General features: G+C 45.0%; 2 protein-coding genes across 11 annotated transcripts in view; one reads left to right on the forward strand and one right to left on the reverse strand.

Annotated features, from left to right (window-relative positions):
- SP110 (SP110 nuclear body protein) overlaps positions 1 to 11,875 on the reverse strand; it is a 38,292-nt gene extending 26,417 nt beyond the window's left edge. For 5 of the 6 annotated variants that reach the window (XM_077761363.1, XM_077761367.1, XM_077761365.1 and 2 more), the window contains exons 1-6: positions 11,792 to 11,875; positions 8,777 to 8,924; positions 6,970 to 7,138; positions 4,625 to 4,891; positions 4,226 to 4,270; positions 1,618 to 1,695 (exon numbers count right to left, since the gene is read on the reverse strand). In XM_077761363.1, coding sequence (XP_077617489.1) covers positions 1,618 to 1,695; positions 4,226 to 4,270; positions 4,625 to 4,891; positions 6,970 to 7,138; positions 8,777 to 8,923 — 706 coding nt within the window. In that variant the 5' untranslated portion in view covers position 8,924; positions 11,792 to 11,875. The remainder of the gene's footprint in view (positions 1 to 1,617; positions 1,696 to 4,225; positions 4,271 to 4,624; positions 4,892 to 6,969; positions 7,139 to 8,776; positions 8,925 to 11,791) is intronic. The other variant, XM_077761364.1, reaches the window with a different exon arrangement.
- A 96-nt stretch (positions 11,876 to 11,971) lies between these two features.
- The window catches only part of SP140 (SP140 nuclear body protein), a 70,301-nt gene continuing 66,997 nt past the window's right edge, over positions 11,972 to 15,275 (forward strand). For 4 of the 5 annotated variants that reach the window (XM_077761368.1, XM_077761372.1, XM_077761371.1 and 1 more), the window contains exons 1-2: positions 11,972 to 12,035; positions 13,688 to 13,816. The gene's annotated coding sequence lies outside the window, so the exon portion shown is untranslated. Of the gene's footprint in view, positions 12,036 to 13,684; positions 13,817 to 15,275 lie in introns of all 5 variants that reach the window. The other variant, XM_077761369.1, reaches the window with a different exon arrangement.

Genomic DNA, 15,275 nt, shown 5'->3' on the forward strand with positions numbered 1-15,275 from the left:
TCTAGCAGTTTGGTTGTGAAATGGAAGAGAGAGCTACGGAAGCAGGTGAAGTGAGCTGAGGATCAAGAGGAAGCTCCTTTGATAGGCTTGGGCAGTGGCTGAATGCAGATCCCATGACAGGGAGAGGCTGAATTCTCAGGAGAGAGAAGAGGTCATGGACATGGTCAGGGGAGGTAGAAGGATTGCCTTTGAGAAAGGATTTACCCTCCTTTGTAGAGGAGGGGCAAATGCAGGCTGGTAGCAGGAAGTGACAGAATTCCCACCCAATACCTTTCTGTGAAGTATGAGGAAAAGTAGTCTGTTAAGAAAAGGAGGTGGGGGGGATCGGGATCAGCAGTTTGGAAAAAAAAAAAAAAGCTCAGGGTTGGACAGGATCATTGCAGGAAGTGAAATTGTCATGCAGTGTAGAAGGACCATTACTTTGGGCTCATGAAGACACAGCCCATGCACTCTGCCCTGCTGTGCGACTCTTCCCAGCAGTGCCTGCCTTCATATCCAGGATGTAGAAAGCAGATAAGGGGTCTCTCGAAGACCTGCCAGAGAGTTCCAGGAAAAGACAGTGTCAAGGCTGATTAAGATATCAGCAATAAGTTGCTGAAGCAATGGATTATGGATTCTAACCTGGTATGAAGGGCATGAAGAGAGACTTATGATGAACCAGAAAAGGGAAAGGCCAGTGGATTGGTCATCCATGTGAGGTTGAAGGACAACTACAGAGGCAACAGACTGCAAGGGAGAACTCAGACAAGGATAGTTGCGAATTAGTTGTTTAATATTGGGATGGGAAGGAGAGTTCAGAGGTTAAATAATAGCTGTAGAAGGAGCAGACTTCAAGGATTAGATGTCCAAAAAAAGAAGAAGAGTCTGAAATTAATTATTGGGAGGTCAAGCCAGGCTTCAAAGATGAGAGGACCCACGGGTTGTCTTTGGGAGCAGGAGACCAAGAAGTGGTGCAGAAAAAAGTCACTGGAAAAGAGCAGAGGAAGGTTCTGAGAGGCCAGAGTATTGGATGGGTCTGTTAACCCCGTGTACCTTGAAGGTGTCCAGGATGGTTCTAGGACTTGAACTGACAGACAAATTTAAGTTAGGCTTTGAGGTCTGCTGGGGAATGAGGACAAGTCAAGGATGACAGTGATTAAGACAGAGGGAGCATTTTGTTCAAATGGAGGACGGAGAAGCAAAGGGCTACTCAGGGGCAGTATGTAGCAAGCGGCGGACATCCACCCTGTCTTCCACCATGAGGTGGGTGATAGCAGATAATATGCAGTCTTGCTTACAAGGAAGCAGTGTCCTTTCAGGGAACCAACTTTCAGTTAAAGAGGGAGGTGTGACTAACTTTCCAAGTAGTTGTGGGTAAAGTAAACCTTGATGGTTTCAGAGCAGGCAATTGCAATGGATACATATTTCAATGGCCCCAATGCTGTTTGGTTTCCCTACAATCTTCATGAAGCCCTTCAAGGAAGATGCAGTGAATGGGAGCTACAGAAACAAACTGTAATGAGCATCGTGACTCCAATCACACGGTGGGTGCTTCTGACAAAATATGACCAGAAAAACAGAAAGCCGCTCCACATTTATGCTCCTGAAGTCCACAGGAGAAAGTCAACCCTTCCTTACCTTTCTTGTTGGGAAGTGTGCTGGATGCCTCCTGGGGCTCTTTGGGGTCATTTGGTTCAGGTGAGTCATCTCTTATCTCTATCAAAGAAAACAAAATTCAATTCAGAGCTTGGAACAGGCAGGAGGGAAAGTCTGCTCTAGTTTGATTTGATCAGTTTGCGGTTAGAGTAACCAGCGTGGCTATCCCGGTGAACCAGGGTTCAGAAGAGGGCTCAGTTTGACCGATTTTGAGGGACTCCCCTTACTCAGTGGAAGAGAAGAATAAGGACCCTCAGCAACCTTCCTGTAGGGTATAAGACTGTGAACATTGGGAGTGCTGATCTTGAATTCTGGTCAAGGTCACTGGCTTCAGTGAAGGGGAATGGCTTTGCCATACAAAATACATGTTAGTCCTTAAAGATTTGTAAATGGATATTTTTGAACTTCTCTCTTTATCATTACTTCACCTTGAAAAATAATGAAGGAGGCTAAGTGCCTTACATATTTCTGTGTACAAGAAAGCAGGAGCTAGCCTCTATTTGGCAGCACCTGTTAATAATAAATAATTGTAAAGGTCTTGTTTTTGCTGCACTAAGACAGAAGGGTTTGAAGCTATAGCAAATCTCAAGTAAGACTGCTACCTTCTTCTTGTTTACATGGTGCAATGACATCTGTCTCAAATTTCGGCCTCCTTAGGAATAGGTGTCTGAGGCACATGGCAAGCAGTCATTAGGCATTTTAAAGAATCTGTTGCATTTCAAATTATTTTAATCAACTCTTAAAAATCTAAATAATAGGGGCGCCTGGGTGGCTTAGTCGGTTAAGCGTCCGACTTTCGCTTAGGTCACGATCTCGCAGTATGTGGGTTCAAGCCCCGCGTCGGGCTCTGTGCTGACTGCCAGCTCAGAGCCTGGAGCCTGTTTCAGAATCTGTCACTCCCTCTCTCTCTGATCCTCCCCTGCTCACGCTGTCTCTCTCTCTCTCTCTCTCCTGGAAATAAATAAAACATTAAAAAAAAAAATCTAAATAATATAGAAATGATGAGGATTGAAGGTGAAAGTTCTCCACAGTCAAGATTGGGGCTCAGAAAAAGAACCATCCACATCTGACATCCAGTGTCAGGGTCACCCAGTGTTTTTGTTTGCTTTGCATTTGGATGGAGCAGTTTTGAGCTTTGTCTTATTGCAGTGACCTCAGGGTGTGGCTGACTTACACAATTCTGCTCTGACTCAGTACCCTCTCCCATCTGCAGGGTTCCTGCCCAGCCCTCATGGCAGATGAATTGTCTCCCTTAGTAGACCTCCTAGTGATGTTTGTAGTCTAGGTCCTGTGGGTGCTAGTGGGGCTCTCTCATCTTCGATGCTCCTGCTCCAAGTCTACCTTTCCCAGACTCATCTCCCTTGCCTTCCCCAGGGTCTCCTGCCTGTCTAAGCTCCTGAGGGTTAAGTGTGCATCTGGAAGGTGGGCCAAGATGGTGGTCGAGAGTGGCAAGCAGAGCCCTGTCTTGAGAAGATCCAAACGGCCTCTCCTCTTGGTAGGCATGGAAAGTAAGGCAAGCGAAAGTTGTCTGCATCAACATTACCTGGCCTGAGGGAGGGTGAGGCATCTCTTGGGAATTTCCTTATCTTTTATTTTGGGGGGTCAGGTGGTTACCACACACTGAGCAGAGGAAGAAGACAAGTTTCAGATCCCAGGACCATGAACGAGGACCAGAGGGAGGAGAAACAAAAACAATCTCTTCCAGCCAGTAAACATGGTGGGGCCAATGGAACACCAAGGCCCAGTGAGGGTGGCAAAGAAAGGGAGTCAACAATCAACTAGCTACTTACTAATTTTTTTACTATTTTATTATTAAAAAATTAAATTCTAGTGTAGTTAACATACAGTGTTATATTAGTTTCAGGTGTACAATATAGTGATTCACTGCTTACTAATTGAATAATTTAATCATTTCTCTCTTTTGCTAATCTAGCAGATGGAATCTTCCAGTGTTATCGGCTTCGTGATTATGTTGATCTTATTTGGATGGTATGTATTAGAGGAGTGAAGGAAACATTTGAATCGAATAGAGCCCTTTATTCTCAGTATTGGAGAGCTCAGAATCCATGAGACCATTTTTGACAGCACCTGCTAGTACTCCATGGTTATATTTAATGTAATAAAAGTCCTTGATAATGATGGTTGGTGGAGATTAGAAACAATTTTAGAAGCTAAGTCAGGTCCAGCAGATCTTTAAATATTTTATCATCTTTTCTAATAATTTCAATACCATTAATCTTAGAATCCAAGCCGTATTAAAATGAATATAGTTGAAACTGAAAGGCCCTCTAATCAGAGGCTGAGAAATTGAGTAAGGGTCACATAGGGTCACTTGACTGCACAAGTTACATGTCATTTAAGAACACTGTTATTGGATGGACATCACAGCATCAAACTTATTGTGGAGGCATCCCTGAGAAGGAGTTCAGTATTGAGTTGGGGCATCAGTCTCCCTGTTTTCTTTTCCTTTTGTCACACTCAGTCCTTTGTCCCCTGGACTGCTGCTGCCACAAGCCCTTGGGTTGGCAGGTGCATGTCTGCCCCTCCTACCCACTTTGAACCAAACTAAATCAGCCCCAAGTAACGTTACCTTGCACAGTGGCAGGAGGAGTGCCAGGCATCTCTTGTGAGTCTTCTTCATCATTTATGTGCGATGTTCAGTTGTCATTGGTCATTGAAAAGAGGAAGAAAAATCATTACAGGGTACAGGGACAGAGTGTCAAGGAGTAGATTAAATGTTTTAAAACACCCAAGCCAGAAGCATCATGACCCAGGGACAGAGGGTTAGGCTATTCCAAGGGTGGGAAGCAGGTGTTCGGGCTCCTGACATTACCCAGGCCCCTGGAAGTGCCCATTATCCTTCTTGGAAAGGGTTGTGTGTGGCAGGCTTGCCCCTGGGATGGACCGGGTTAGCCAAAGGGTGGGACCCCAGAGCCCTGGACATGACTGCGTGGGGATACACAGGTGTTGAACAAGGTCTGTTTCTCACCTGGAGTGATTCTTCCTTCCTGGGCGGCTCTGGGGAGGGCCACAGCAGGGCCAGGGGGGCTGGGTGGTTCCCCCCGGATCTCACCGCTCTGCCGGGTGGAGGCACTGGGCTCGCTGACACTGGGTGCACGGGGCGGGAGGCTCTGCAGTGGGTGCTGGGGTGCGGGCAGTGACAGCAGGGTCTGGAGGGAGCCCCCTTCTGTTGAGCTGGCTGGGGCTTCAAGGGGGGTAGGCCCATCTCTGTTCCATCCTCCATAGGAAATGACAACTGGGATTGGTGAAGGAGCACACATCAACACCCTGGGGACTCCAAATTATTTGGGGGGAGGGAGAGGTGCCTGGGTGGCTATGTAGGTTGAGCTTCTGAGTGGCTCAGGTCATGATCTCGCAGTTTGTGAGTTCGAGCCCTTCATCGGGCTTTCTGCTGTCAGCACAAACCCTGCTTCGCATCTTCTGTTCCCCTCTCTCTCTGCCCCTTCCCCACTCATGCTCTCTCTCAAAAAAATAAATAAATAAGAAGATTAAAAATTTTTTAAAAAGAATTATTTGGGGAAGGGAATTTCTTCACACATGACTTTCAAAGGGTCAGGGGCACGGAGTGGCTCATTCTCCCCGAGGTGTGGAGAACTGATTCAGCAGCAGCAGCAGCAGCAGCATCCACTTGTGGCCGTTTCTATTCTGTGCGATTGGTTTGGGACATTCAGGATGAATATAACTGTATTCAACCTCTGGACTAAGAGAAAAGTCTTTTCACACATAAAGCTGAGTTTGACTTAGTCGTCCGGGATTTAATATTCTTTAGTTTTTCCTTAATTTTGGTTTCAGAATTTAGACTATCTTGTACAATGGTGTAATTTGAATACATGTCCCTGTTTTAAAAAGGAAACACATCACACCTCCCTGTAGCAAATAAGATAAAATAGAAATTCCTTCACGTGGCACATTCTGTCTACTTTGGTTTCTGTTCATGTCTGCAGACTGAGTGTCTGTGCCTCGTTGCCTTGCACCCTGGGGTGGGCCACACCCAACTTCCTCACCAGCCTCCATACCCCAGGCCCTTGGCTTTCTGCACACTATTCCTTCTGTGGCCACGTTTCTTATGATTCTTCCCCATCATTTATTTCAGAAGTTAAGTCATCTCAACCGGTGAACAGAAAAAGGAAAGTAAGCTGGGATTTTGGAGAGGGGCTCAGAACACGAGCATAGGGTTCCAGATACAGAGACCCTTGAGCGCAGCCAGGCCAGGAAGCACAGCAGTGTGCGGTGTCTCTGGCTCTCAGACTGACGCAGCGAAGCCCCTGAGAACACAGGCCTCCCCACGTTGCCCGGCTGCTGCTGGGAGCACGGGTCCATGTGCGCCTGTGTCCTGCTGCCCCTTTAGCTCAAGGAGCCATTTCTCCTTTTGGGAAGGAACCTCTTGCCGTCAACAATGGTGACCACACTCACAATAACGTCACAGTGTCCTGTGAACTGCTGGGCTTCTTCCTGTTGTTCTTGGGGAAGTGAACCATGTGCTTTGGCCAAAGTGTTTATCCTCAAGCTTAAAATGATGGTGCTGCCTGTTTCTCCTGCCCTGGCTTCTTTCGACCCACCTCTGTCCTCGCTGATTCTCCTGCTCTGTATTTGTCCAGCTCTTTTTTGCTCGCCGTGTGCTTCAATTTTCCCCTTCCTTCTTACGCCCTCTGTCTCCAGCTCCCTCTCCCTTCTCCTCCAGTTTCACACTGTGCCTTCCACTTGTTTAGAAGAGGGATTGAGAGCTCAAGCCCCAAGTTAGGAGACCCAGTAGGGTGGCTGGCTCTGCTTGTCACAGACAAGTCACCTGGGGAAAGATATTCTGAGCTTTACTTTCCTCATATGTCAGATGGGGATGATAATGACATCACAGAGTTGTTTTAAAGGTAATATGAGATAACCCTATACAGTGCTTGGGATGATATAGTAGGTACTCGAAAAGAGAGAGAGAGAGATCCTTATTATCCATCCCTATTCATTTCTCTTCCTCTATGGTCCTCCAATCCTCCCACCAGACTGAGTCTTTGTAACCACAATTCCGTCACATTACGCATTCTCTAGAGACTGTCCAGGGCACTAAACTGTACAGCTTTCCCCCACTTCATAGAACAGGTAAGACAGAAATGTTTGCGTCTTCTAGAAATTCATCTTAGAGAACTGGAGCCAGAGACTGAGCTTCCTGCCGCACTGTGAGAGAGTAGGCTCCCTCTCTCCCCAGAGAACCAGGCAGTTGAGGTGCACATTCCACGGGGCTGAAAGCCAATTCACTCTTTGAGCAAAGCAACTTCTGGTCTCTGCTCCTATAGCCCAAAAGATATTCGAGAAGACTCGTACCACTTCTGAAGCTCTTGCAGATCGTCATCAGGTTGGGGTATTCATGCAGGTTAATTCGGCTGAACAACATCTGCAGAAATGACAGATTAAACATCTTCTCCAGGTGGGTGAGGATGTTGTACACCACTCTCGTTATAGGGACCTGATTTCTGTAGGCTTCCATGGACTCCTTAAAAAATGGAATCAAGGATTATGATAAATGATTATAAAATGGACCGGAAGGTTATTTTACATTTGTGGTTTTCTAAGGTATAAGACTAATATTTTGTTCTTTTAAGACAGAATTTAACACAAATGTATAGTCAGACTCTAAAGCAGAGAAGTCACAGTTCCACATATTTACTTTCAGAACTTCACCTATATTTGGATGGTTGGTCATAGGAATAAATAACTTAGCCATCTCTAAAATAAGTCTGCTTTCTGAACTGTATTTTAGGTACATTTAAGGGAAGAGAGAAATCTTAGGGAAGGGAAGGTAGTTAAAGGCTGCTACTGTGTAACTATGTCTCTCAGGCTCTGGGCAGAACTCTGTAACAATGGACCAATTAGTTGGTTACAAGTGGCAATTCTGTTGACTGTTTGTTAGGCTCTCTCTCTCTGTCTCTCTCTCTCTCTCTGACTTGTGATGGCCTGAATGGGTTGTAGCCACAGGGAAATCATCCAGAGAACTCTTCTTCCTGAGAGGTTGGTCAAAAGGAGAAACATGGCAGGAGAGAATTGATTGCACAACACTTACTGAACACCTACTAGGCTTGTCCTTGGGTACATAGCAGTAGAGAAGATCAACATGGTGCTACCCATACTGGGGGAGGGACATTGTCAGATGGAGAAGATGGGCATTAAATAATAAACACAATTAATTGTTTAATTAATTAAACAAAAATTACAGAAATGTCTGGTTGCTATTGAGAGAAGTGTTATGAAGAGAAAGCACAGATTTCTATGAGAAATCAATTAGATGAGTGGATTAAGGAATCCTCTCTGAGGAATGATATCCAGGCTATGACCTGAAGAGGGGTTGGAGCTAACCAGGCCAACCCTGGGAGAAGATTGTTCAACTACTGCTACCCTTCCCTGGGCCTAGGGCTCAGGAAAGGCATAAAAAACAAAAATCATAAAAAGAATGCCATTTTTGTTCATAAGCCATATCCTCCAATGCCTGCTTTGCTTCAAGTCTGAATGGACTGCGTGCAACAAGCTCTTAAGAATTGGGAGGGTAGGGGCGCCTGGGTGGCTCAGTTGCTTAAGCGTCCGACTTCGGCTCNAAAAAGATGAATCCACTGGAAACCTATGAATGTGACTGTATTTGGAAAAACGGTTTTTGCAGATGTAATGAAGTTAGGATTTGAGATGAGATCATCCTGCATTCGGGTGGGCTCTAACTCACAATAATAAGTGTCCTTAGAAGAGAAGAAGAAAAGACGAAAGAAGGAAAAGCTGATGGAGAGATTGATTTAGAGATGGAAACAGAGACTGAAAGTGAGGTTTCTATAAGGATTTCCGGTACCACCAGAAGGTAGGAGAGTCAGGGAATGGACTCTCCCTCAGAGCTTCCAGAACCAACATGGCCAACACCTTGATTTTGTACTTCTGGCTTCCAAAACTGTGCGGGAATAAATTTCTCTTGTGTTAAGGCACCTGGGGTGATGTCATTTGCATGGCAGTCCCTGTGACCCCGTCTTTCCCTGATAATAAACATTTTGAACTAGACCATCCAAGCTCTAAGGATTTGTGGTTTGAAACTTCAGTAATTGGGAATTCTTGGTGGGGGCTGGGCTGCCATGGAAAAGCAGTCAGCGCAACTCACCCTGTACATTGTCTCAGTGATGAAGGCGTTGTCTCGGAGGCCTTCGAGGAAGGGAAATGGCTTGTGTATGGCATAGGCAATCTCCAGCTTCTGGTATATGAAGTGCTGGAGTAGAGTCTCTTCTAAAGCCCTGGTCGTGGTGAACATCCTAAGAAAGAGGCACGAGAAGAGTGGAAAGACTTTGGGAACTCGGAAAGCTGCTTTCTGTGCTCATTGGACATCTTCAGACTGCCATCCTGGTCCCAAAGTCATCCTGCAGCAGTCTGCCTCAAAGGCTCATGGGTGGAAGAGGCAATGACAATGTTCAGCAACAATGGAGGGTGAAATTGGCCAACAATAAGTTGCCAAAATCTCAAAGGGGTATTGGCAAATATAAGACATATTAAAAATAGCTTATAGGAGCACCTGAGTGGCTCAGCCAGTTGAGTGTTCGACTCTTGATTTTGGCTCAGATCATGATCTCACAGTTTGTGAGTTCAAGCCACATGTCAGGCTCTGCACTTAGTGTGTGGAGTCTGCTTGGGAGTCTCTCTCCCTCTCTCTCTCTCTCTCTCTCTCTCTCTCTCCCTCTCCCTCTCCCTGTCCCTCCCCTGCTCGCTTGCTCTCTCTCAAAAAATGAACTAAAAAAATATGGGGTGCCCGGGTGGCTTAGTCGGCTAAGCGTCTGACTTTCGCCCAGGTCATGATCTCGCGGTTCGTGGGTTCGAGCCCTGCGTCGGGCTCTGTGCTGACTGCCAGCTCAGAGCCTGGATCCTGTTTCAGAGTCTGTCACTCCCTCTCTCTCTGACCCTCCCCTGCTCATGCTGTCTCTCTCTCTCTCTCCTAGAAATAAATAAAACATTTTAAAAAAATGAACTAAAAAAATAAAAACAATAAAAATAACTATTTATTGTTTACTTCCTATGTGCTGAACTTTGTTATAAAGGTTTCACGTATAGTAACTTATTTGATCTTCACAATGGTTCCTATGATTACAAGATGGTTCCTATGATTGCACCCATTATATTGTGACGGACTCAGACATAGAGATGTTTTACAGACTTGCCCTAAATCGCACAACTTGGAAGTGGTAGAGGTGAACAAATTCTGACATTCTGCTTCTAGGTTTATGGTCATAAGTACTATAGTCTGTGGCTACACAGAATGGAGTTAAGGTTGCCCAGACTGCAGCTTAAGGCAGACACTAGCAAAGCTCACATAAGAGGGAACACCCATGGCGAGTAGAAAGATGGAAACCTGATAATATTTAGAAACTTTAGTAAACCACCTACAACCTTTCACAGACAAATAGGCCAAACATAAACAGACATGAAGGAGGTATAAGACATGATTAGTAAAGGCAACTCGACTGATTTATTATGGGTATGAATTTCACACTCAGTGAGTATCAGTGCATGTCAATGGGTATTGCCTTTTCCATGCCCATGTGACATTGATAAAAATTAGCTACTGATAGGCCATGAGAAAATATCAATAAGTGATTAGAGGAAGAAAACTTACAGATGATATTCCTGACAAATTGTCAAGAGAAGTACTAACAAAAATGTCAATCTCCCAGAGATTTAAAAACAAAACAAAACAAAACAAAACAAAACAAAACAGCGATCTTGTTTTTCCTACTTCATTTTGTGTATAATAGAAAAACTGAGCCGTAACTAGTGACTGCTTCCAGGATTAATCCCAGTAGTAGACTGAACAGCCCTGCTCTCTCTGCTCATTCTCACATTATTTAAGTTTGACAGAAAAAAAAAAAACATATTGTAAGAGTAGAGTAATACACAATAGTGCTGGAAAAGAAAAGATGCCATAGGGGATTCTATAATAGTGAAGAAATCCTGGAAGATTGAGAATAGGTGGAAGAGAAATCTAGCATTAGTGAAATGGATAGAATCCATGTTATGGAGAAGAATATGCAAAGACAAATATGGAGCCAAAGAAATTCAGAATAGACACAGAGTAAGAAAAGGACGTGACCCTGAGGTTACATTTAGGATGGTTAATTATACAACAGCACTCAGAACCTAATATCCACCAGGTTCCTTGTTATGCTTCTCATCTGTTATGGCTCTCAAGAGGGAGAGCAAGGCACAGAGAGGTTAAGTAAAATAGCTCAAGGTGGCAAAGCAAAGCTTATCTGACTAAAGCCCCACTAAAGCTAGTGCATGATGCTGGGCCTCATATGAGAGTGTTCAGATTTTTATTATGTAAAGGAGTCTTAAAAATGAATAAGCAAAAGACAGACAGCCATGTGGGGGAAAAAGCAAAAGACATAACTAGGCAATTGAGTCAAATGTGCAATAAATATATGAAAAGCATGGCAAGTCTTTAGTAGCTGGAACAGTACAAAAGAAGACGATTTAGTAATGTTTGCCTATCAGATTGCCCAACATAAAGACTAATGGCAATAACCACAGATGCTCCTGGTGCACATGTAAACAGATCTGAATGTTCTGGAGGCTAAGTTAGCAATCAAGGTCAAACGTTCTACAGTATGGATTCCCTTGAGTCCTAAATTCTCCTTCTAGGAATATACTTCAAGGAAACAATCATAGATGTGCTTAAGGAAAATATATAAAAAGTTCATGAAACACTAGAGAGGAAATTAAATGTTCCCTCCTTATTTTCTTTTTTCCACCAACTACGTCTAGTCACTTGCACTGTGGATAATAAATGAGCTGCCCATTTGGGACTGAGTGCAGAATCAACAGAGCACAGAGGAGGAGGGCAGAGAGCAACTCTCGTTTTCATCCACAACAATGGGCTAGAATTTAGGGGGAAAAAGAGTTGAGCTGTGTTTCTGCTCCCCCCTTCCGACTCCCATATCTGCCCCCCTTTTTCATAGTCTCTGGTTAAATCCCACATAGCTCTCTATCTCTGGAAGACAACATTTTACAAGGAGAAAGCCTCACAGTTTAAACTAGTTGAGTTCCACTCGGTAGCTGCACTGTCAGGAAATGAGCTATCAGAGCCCAATCACCACAGATGAAGAACAAAGCAGCTGAGACAAAAACCCACCTGGGTGCTGGGGTTGCCACCTACTCCTGCCCCTTTCCTGTCCAGGGGCTGGGGCAGTGATGGCTCTTGGAAGGCGGAGAGAACAGCAGGGAGAAACCAGTGGGTGAAGCAGGAAGTCTGTGCTTTGCCACACGCAGTGGGGGCCAGGCTTCCGGAGGAAAGAAAAGTGAAAGTATTTGGAGCTGATCGTGCAGGAAGCTGGAGGCAGTGCCTGCTGCCTCCCTCCATCTCCGTCCGGACACTTGTGAGGCTCTTGGGGCAATTTAAGGGAGTTGGGGGGGGGGGGGTGCAGCCTGGCGAGGGGTGTCCGAGGGGAGGAGGCATTGGGGGCCCAGCTCCAGGATCCACGGGCAGGAGCCGGGAATCCACCATCTGTGTGCTTCCTCACCTACTTCTATTTCCCCAGGATTTGTCCGCCTCCTGTACTAATGGGGGATGAAAATGTTCCCACACTGAATCCTGGTGCTGGTAGCACAACTGAATGAATTCACTAGAAATCATCGAACTTAAAAAAATAAACAAAACACAGAGGGGAGTGGAGGTGAATCAGAAATGCCTATATTTTGTCAGGGTAAAATTATTGCCTAAGAAAGTTGAGATAAAAGGGAACCTGAATATAAACTGAAATCATGCAAAGGTAGGGGACCTCTGGGCAGGTAAGTGGCCAGAGGGCAGCCAGGCATTTGGGCACCAAGAGCATGAAGAAGTCAGGTCTAAGGCAGAGCCAGGGCCAGGAGAAGACTCTAGAACAGCCACTTCAGGGAAGGTGGAACACCCCTCACCATACCGCTTTAAAGATGCCTTATGTACATTGGCACGTTTGGTGTATGAGAGACCCTATAGCATAGAAATCTGTTTAACTTTATTTGAATCAGTAGTTCTCAAATGTATCCAACCCATGGGCTCCCCTTACCAGGACACCCAAAATGTCCTCAGAAAAAAAAGATGGAAAAAACTGTTCTGGGGTCTTAGAGGCCTTGAAACTAAGGTCCACCTGCTTGCTACAGAGGCACCAGCACAGCCTATCCAATGCGAGCACATTCTCGATCAACAGGCCCAGCCCTGGTGCTGGCGAGTCACTACTGTAAGGATGACAGAGGCTCGGGAGCCACAGGAAGCCCATGGCAGTGGAGGGAGACACAGGAAAAAAATGCGATGCAGACAGCTGAGGAGAGGGTGCTATGGTGCCTCAGCCCTTGGAAGCAAGCAGCACTGTGAAATGCAAGGACAGGAGCAGTGAGAGGGATTCACCCCACTGTGTGCACCTGCCACACTTCATTTACCTGAAGTCCCCCACTTACCCTGGAAAACCCCTTGATGGACATCCCAACCCAGAAGCAAGGATCTCCTCTCTAACCTGCCCAGAGATAGATTAGGTAAAGGCGAAGGAGTGGAAACATAATGCCAGATGATTAGACTAGAAGAAGACGTAAATTAGGTAAAAAATGCTTCTATCTAAGCAACACATACCTGAGAATATGGTAATAATGGGAAAACTTCAGCTACTATATTCAGTGACATATGTTCTGAGAATTTACTAAGTTCATGTGTAATTCTTTTTTAGCTCAATTTTACTGAGGTATAAAATGCATTCATCTTAAGTGTACATTTAAGTTGATGAGTTTTAACAAATGTAATCATAATTATAATTAAGATGCAGATCATTTCCATCATTCCAGAAAGTTCCCTCGTGCCCTTTGCAGATAGATAGCCTCCTCCCTAACCCCAGTATTGGGCAACACTGATGCAGTTGCAATTACTACAGATTCTTTTTGCCTGTATCAAAGTTTTACATAAATGAAAATGCATTTTGATGTGTGGCTTCTTTGGGTCATCATAATGCTTTTGACATTCACCTCTGTTGTTGAGGGTCAGTAATTTATCCCTCGTTAGCAGGTGTGCTGGCCAACTCTTGTTCATCCTGTCCGATCACCATGATGTTATCAACGTAACTGATCAGTGTGATGTTCTATGGGATGTCCAGGTGATCCAGAGCTCTTCGGATTATATTATGACACAGGGCAGGTGAGTTAATATAACCCCAAGACAAAACTGTAAATGAGTGTCCTTATCTGTCATGCAGGAACTAAAACTCCTTCTGAACCTCTTAAATGTGTGGAAAGAACACATTTGCCACATCAATGCCCACACACTATGTACTTGAGGTCCATGGAATGACCCGGGCTGGGGATCTTACTGCACAAATTGTTTATTTTCTTATCCCCAGTCTTCAGCCTTCTTGTAAATTCTGGAAGTTACCTGATATGCTTCCAAGAGATTGATTTTCTGCCCGAGTTATCCAGTGTTAGTTTTGATCATTCATATCCCAAAATTCCAGCTGCTTACAAGTTGGTATCAGAAAATGAATTGTGAGCAATGAATCTGCACAGAAATATGATCAATCTGAGACTGGTTATCTGACATACCTGGAAATAAAAGTAGTGGACATCCCATTAGCGTTCAAAGATGGGGGTTTGGTAGACTTTGGCAAACAGGACAAAGTAGCAGATTAACTTCTAGCACTGGATTGTGATCAGGACTCTACAAGTCACTCCCTGATTCCAAGTGTGAGATCTTAGCACACTTAGCAAAATGGAGAGGAGTTGTTCTTGTAGTAAGAAAGTGACTTCGCTTCAGAGATTACCACCCACTTGGCCTAAATCTGGGTGAGAAAACAGAGAAAGGAGGGAGGCCAGAATCTTCTCATCCCATGAGTCACATGGAAGAAAAAGAAAACAACTCTACCTCTGTGTTAGGAACCAGGGATTGGCTGATTGGCATGGATGGTCTTGATCCAGGATATGCTATCCCAGAGAGATTGATTCTGTAACAAGTATAGAGAAAAAAAACAGGACAGCGGGAAATGCAAGCTAAAATTCCAGCCTATTGTTATCTTTGATGCATCATATTGCAAACTAGGGCTTTCTTGTGAACTTGACAGAAGTACCCCTGAGGAACACTAAAGACCTTGTGCTTACAAGCAAAGGAAGCTAACACATTTATATCATTGCCTAGCTGAGTGGTGTTCTGGGTCTGCCTGCTGCTTAAGGGCAGGGAGAGGAGAGGGAGGAGACTCCAAAGTGGGCTCTTGTAGTCTGTGTCCGGCCTTGTCTGGGCCACTGTGCCCCATGGGGGGCCAAGAGCAGAGGAGAGCCATGGCCAACAGGGAGTCAACTTAATAGCCTCTTTGCCCCACAAAGTGAGAGAGAGAGAGAGAGAGGCTGGCCGGGGAGCGATGGTAGGCAGTCCCATGTGTGTATAGCACCTGGTAGGCACACAGACCCCACCCACTGGCAAAGATGTCCTCATCAGTATACTGGAAGCTGGAATCTATCCCAGCCAGATTGATGTTCATTTCTTTGGAGGAAAGAAAGAACAGAAGAGGGAATAAAAGTAGAAATCTCTGGCCCTCTGTACTTTGCAAACACGTCTATGCAAATTTCTAGCACATCTAGGATGAGCCAGAAGAAGCAGGATTCAGTGG

The sequence above is a fragment of the Crocuta crocuta genome, unplaced genomic scaffold (genome assembly GCF_008692635.1).
Source record: "Crocuta crocuta isolate KB4526 unplaced genomic scaffold, BGI_CrCroc_1.0 scaffold516, whole genome shotgun sequence".
In the NCBI taxonomy this organism is placed as follows: Eukaryota; Metazoa; Chordata; class Mammalia; order Carnivora; family Hyaenidae; genus Crocuta; species Crocuta crocuta.